The sequence below is a fragment of the Callithrix jacchus genome, chromosome 1, assembly GCF_049354715.1.
Source record: "Callithrix jacchus isolate 240 chromosome 1, calJac240_pri, whole genome shotgun sequence".
NCBI classification, from domain to species: Eukaryota; Metazoa; Chordata; class Mammalia; order Primates; family Cebidae; genus Callithrix; species Callithrix jacchus.
In genome coordinates this window covers 218,601,688-218,607,500 of record NC_133502.1, presented here as the reverse complement: position 1 = coordinate 218,607,500, position 5,813 = coordinate 218,601,688, and the positions used below count along the sequence as shown (strand labels likewise).

The 5,813-nt window shown below is 46.3% G+C and overlaps 1 protein-coding gene across 1 annotated transcript in view; it reads right to left on the bottom strand.

Moving 5' to 3' along the window:
* The window catches only part of LOC144578751 (uncharacterized), a 10,989-nt gene extending 6,417 nt beyond the window's left edge, over window positions 1-4,572 (bottom strand). Inside the window, exon 1 of the mRNA XM_078346503.1 lies at window positions 4,473-4,572. Coding sequence (XP_078202629.1) covers window positions 4,473-4,572 — 100 coding nt within the window. The remainder of the gene's footprint in view (window positions 1-4,472) is intronic.
* Between the last annotated feature and the right edge of the window lie 1,241 nt (window positions 4,573-5,813).

Below are 5,813 nucleotides of genomic sequence, written 5' to 3'. Positions count from 1 at the left end.
AAGCGATCCTCCCACCTCAGCCTCCTGAGTAGCTGGTACAACAGGCAGGCGCCACCACGCCCAGCTCCTTAAAAGTTTTTTTGCTTTGAATTAGTAACGAATTCACATGTTTCAAATGATATATCGAGAAAGCTCCCTTCTTCTAACCCATACAAGACCGCTCTATCTCAGCATTCCATTGACTCTAAGACGGCAACAATTAGAAAACAAACGATTATTCTGTGTATACTTAAAAATGCAATAACTAAATTCTAGAATATTAAGATGTCATCAGTTTTAAGTAATATATTGATTTTAGAGATGATATGGTTTTAAAATCTTGTTTCTCACAATTGGTGAAATACCATAATTTTTTGTATGCCCTTATAGTACTTATGTATGTAGACATAAGCAAACATAAATGTTTCTTTCTTTTCTTTTCTTCTGGAGACAGAGTCTGGCTCTGTCGCCCAGGCTGGAGTATAGTGGCATGATCAGAACTCACTGCAGTCTCGACCTACCAGACTCAAGCAATCCTCCCACCTCAGCCTCCCAGTAGCTGGGACCACAGGTGTGCACCACCACATCCAACTCGTTTTTGTATTTTTTGTAGAGTTAGGGTTTTGTCATGCTGTGCAAGCTAGTCTCAAACTCCTGGGCTCAAGCAATCCACCTGCCTCTGCCTTCCCAACCTCTCTAGCAGCTGAGACTACAGGGGTGCACTACCATGCCTGGCTAATTTTTTTTTTAACTTTAGTAGAGACAAGGTCTTGCTATGTTGCCCAGGCTGGTCTTGAATTCCTGAGCTCAAGTGATCCTCGCATCTTCGCCTCCTAAAGTGCTAGGATTACAGGCGTGAGCCGCTGCACCTAGCCCAAATGTTATGTTCTTACCCAATCTCCCTGCTTATTTCAAAGTGTCACAGCATATACCCCATACCTTGTTTTACTGATTCATTTGGGTTGTGTTTTTGACTTATAACCATATTTCATTTACCCAGGCCCCTATTTGTGGTAGAGTGCAAAGACCAATACAGATAACGGCATTCAATGGACTGAAAAACTAGAAACTGAGGCCGGGCGCGGTGGCTCACGCCTGTAATCCCTGCACTTTGGGAGGCCGGGAGCGGTGGTGGCTCACGCCTGTAATCCCAGCACTTTGGGAGGCCGGGCGCGGTGGATCATGAGGTCAAGAGATCGAGACCATCCTGGTCAACATGGTGAAACACCATCTCTACTAAAAATACAAAAAAATTAGCTGGGCATGGTGGCGCGTGCCTGTAATCCCAGCTACTCAGGAGGCTGAGGCAGGAGAATTGCCTGAACCCAGGAGGCGGAGGTTGCAGTGAGCCGAGATTGCGCCATTGCACTCCAGGCTGGGTAACAAGAGCGAAACTCCGTCTCAAAAACAAAACAAAACAAAACAAAAAAACTACAAATTTAACTGGGAATATTTGGAGGCAGAAGATGAGTGGAATGCAAGCATCCTACCAAGAAATGCGATGCCCGGCCACAGTGGATGAACCACATGCTGTCAGAGCCAGACTCCCCAATGTATGACATTTCCTTGCTTCTCTACGCTAAGGAATTTGGGGAACGTGAGGGTGGCATGAAAACTACCGGGTGGGAGGAGGTGCTCTGAGCACTCGTGCTGACTGCTCAGGAGAGCTGCATTTCAGAGTCGAGCTGCCCAGGGAGCAGAAAGCCAGCTGAGATCTTTCAACAGAGCCCTTCCAACTCTGGTGTGTCAGCTCTGAACACATTCACACCTCTTTCATCTGATACGTGTGCTAGTGTATCTGAATAATAAATTACCACACATACCTGGGAAAGAAAAATGCCTCTGTAATTTTGGTAAGTATTGCCAAGTTGCCTTTCCATAAGGGTTAAAACAGTTTGCACTCTCACCAAGAATAAAAGCACCCAATTATCCACAGCTTTTCCAACAGCATATTTCAAACTCCTGGCATTTTCCTAGTATGAAAGGTACATGATAATGTCTCATGTGCTCTCAGTTTGAACATCTCTTGATATAAAGAAGTTGAAGGCCGGGCAGCGGTGGCTCACGCCTGTAATCCCAGCACTTTGGGAGGCTGAGGCAGGTGGATCATGAGGTTAGGAGTTCGAGACCAGCCTGGCCAACATGGTGAAACCCCGTCTCTACTAAAAATACAAAAAATTAGCTGGGTGTGGTGGCACGTGCCTGTAATCCCAGCTACTCGGGAGGCTGAGGCAGGAGAATTGCTTGAACCCAGGAGGTAGAGGCTGCGGTGAGCCGAGATCGCGCCATTGCACTCCAGCCTGGGCAAGAGAGTGAGACTGCGTTTCAAAAAAGAAAAATTAATTAAGCATCATTTCACATGTTAAGGACCATTGGTACTTCTTTACCTGTGAACTAATTGTTCAAAAAGGGTGCCCATTTTTCTACTGGACTGACTGACTTATTCCTCATTTCTGGCAGTTACTTATATACTGCAAAGATTAGCCATTAGACTGTGATACAAGTTGGAAATATAACTTCCCAATTCATCATTTGTCTTCCACTTTGCTTATTAAGTGGTTTCTTGACAAATGTAGTTTGTTTTTAAAATAATTTTTACTGAGTTAAATTTCTCTCTCTTTTTAAATACAAGGTCTCACTGTGTCACCCAGGCTGGAGTGCAGTGGCATGAGCCTGGCTCACGGTAGCCTCAACCTCCCAGACTCAAGCAAAGGCTCCTGAGTAGCCAGGACCACACGTGTTTGCCACCATGCCTGGCTAATTTTTGTATCTTTTGTAGAGATGGAGTTTCACCACGTTGCCCAAGCTAGTCTCGAACGCCTGGGTTAGAAGCAATCCGCCCACCTTGGCCTCCCAAATTGCTGGGATTATAGGTGTCCGCCCCTGTACCCAGCCTGAGTCAAATTTCCCAATACTTTCTTTTTATAGATTCTGAATTTTGAGTCACAATGTGATATGATTTGGCTCTGTGCACCCACCCAAATCTCATCGTGTGGCTCCCATGATTTCCACGTATTATGAGAGGGACCCGGTGGGAGGTGACTGAATCATAGGGGCAGGTCTTTCTTACGCTGTTCTCATGATCGTGACTAAGTCTCAGAAGATCTGATGGTTTTAAAAATGGGAGTCTTCTTGCACAATCTCTTTGCCTGTCACCATCCACGTAAGATGTGACTTGCTCCTCCTTGCCTTCGGCCATGAGTGCGAGGCATCCCCAGCCACATGAAACTGTGAGTTGTCCATCAAACCTCTTTCCTTTGTAAACTGCCCCATCCTAGGTACGTCTTCAGCATGAAAACAGACTAATAACAGAAAATATTCTTCCTGTTCTTAGATTATAAATAAATGTATCCATGTTTTTTTCTTTTGTTTCTTGCACAGAACTAAGTAAGTCCATGTAAAAAACTCCTTTTGAATTTTTTCATGGTTTATCTTGATTGGGTTAGTGTTGGCAGGGAAACTAGAAACAGGAATGAAAGGAGAAAACAGAATACCCTTTTAACCCATCTAAAAATGTTTTTTTTTTTTAAGTCAGAGTTTCGCTCTTGTTACCCAGGCTGGAGTGCAATGGCGTGATCTCGGCTCACTGAAACCTCCGCCCCCTGGGTTCAGGCAATTCTCCTGCCTCAGCCTCCCGAGTAGCTGGGATTACAGGCACCCGCCACCGTGCCCAGCTAATTTTTTTATATTTTTAGTAGAGACGGGGTTTCACCATGTTGACCAGGATGGTCTCGATCTCTTGACCTCGTGATCCACCCGCCTCGGCCTCCCAAAGTGCTGGGATTACAGGCGTGAGCCACCGTGCCCGGCCTAAAAATGTTTTCTGAGAGCTGGGCATAGTGGTATGTGGCTGCGGTCTCCTACTGAGGAGCCGGAGGCAGGACAATGACCTGATCTGGGGGTTCGAGGGTTCAGTGAACTGGTCACACTACTGCACTGCAGCCTGGGTGACACAGTGAGACCTTGTCTAAAAAAGAAGTAAATTTAGGTGGGCGCAGCGGCTCACGCCTATAATCCCGGCACTTTGGGAGGCTGAGGCGGGTGGATCAGGAGTTCAAGACCAGCCTGGCCAACATGGTGAAATCCCTTCTCTACTAAAAATACAAAAATGAGTGGGTTTCGTGGCACATGCCGGTGATTCCAGCTACTCAGGAGCCTGGGACACGAGAATCCCTGGAACCCAGGAGGTGGAGGTTGCAGTAAGAGCAAGTCCAAGCCGATCTTCACGGCAGATTGTGACATGGCAGGGCACAGTAGCGGTGGCAGCAGCTCCCAGGGAAGGAATGTCTTCCTTCTGTGATCGGTGCTTTGTAGGAACGGTGTGTGTTTACATCAGTAACTGGCTGAGGCTTAGGAGCTCCTGATTTTTCTCGACAGCGCTCGCCATGGTGTGTGATTATATCCATCCTCCTAGAACGTAAGGTCCTATCCTGCCTTGCTGTTGACTTTCTAGCGCTGAGAGTGCCTGGCCCACGCGGGATCTCAGTCAGTACCCAGGTTGGCGTCGGTGCTCTTCTTCATGTCTTTCTGCAGCCTTCGGGTCTGCTCTTCCAGCCTCATCCTTCTGGGGCTGACACTGCTGGAGTTTTCCATATTCCCTTTCAAAGTCTCTCTCCACTGTTTAGGGCACAATCTGTTTTTTGGGCTGCCCAATCTTAAAAGGAATCCAGGTCATGGTCCCAAACCTGGCCTGCCACCCGAGTCCTCAGCCACAACGCGTTCCTCTCCCGACATCAGACTTGTAGATCAAGTTTTTCAGCACCGCCGCACCGACGTGAGGACTCACGATAGAGACTACGCGACTCACAAAACCTAAAATAACTTACTATCTATTTTTTCCCTTACTGAAAAATATTATCAATCTCTGCTTAGGTGATCAACAAGACAGCAACCAAAGTGCTATTGATGATTTCCGTGGAACAAGTGCTCTAACCAGGGCCAATTGCAAGCTGCCAAGGCTAAATCACTCAGGGTGGAGTGGGGTGGGGGTGTAGGGGGGAACGTGGAACAGCGCACCATTCTATATAATTATTCCACGGGAAGGGTGAAATGTAGCTGAATCATTAGCAAATGCTGGGTTTTAAGTATTTACTATATTTATTTTAATTATGAGTTTTTACACAGTAATATAATTTTTTGAATGGCTGTATATATTTATTTTAATTATGAGTTTTTACATGGTAATATAATTTTTTCAATGGCCGTATTTAAGGCCTGCCTCATAAAACTCCCGATACCGTATCAGTCGACTCTTTTGAGTTAGTACAAGTCAAGTTCAGCCTTTACTTAACGTTTCATTTTGACTTTCCGGAGTCACTCTGTGTTTGGTGAGCCTCTGTACACAAGGCAGAGGTGGCTTCTGCTTTGTAATACAATCTGGAATCCGGCGAGTTAAGGCCTGAGCTACTGTAACAAACCACAAACCGTGTGGCCTCAAGTGAAGAAGCCTGCCTCACCGTTCCGGAGGCCAGGAGTCTGAGCTCAAAGCATCATCAGGGCTGGTTCTTTCCGTGGGCTGTGAAGAACAGACTCTTCCATGCCTCCTCTCCCAGCTTCTGGTGGCTTTGCTGGAAATCTTCCTTATTCCTTGGCACCTTCCCAATCTCTACCTTCATGTTCACATAATATTGTACCTGTCTGTGTCCTCATCTCCTCTTTTTCTAAGAATCCTAGTCATGGGTCAGGTACGGTGGCTCATGCCTGTAATCGCAGAACTTTCGGAGGCCAAGGCAAGAGGACCACTTAAAGCCAGGAGTTTGAGACCAGCCTGGGCCATATAGCAAGACCTTGTCTCTACTAAAAAAAATTTTGTTTTAATTAGCTGGGCATGGTGA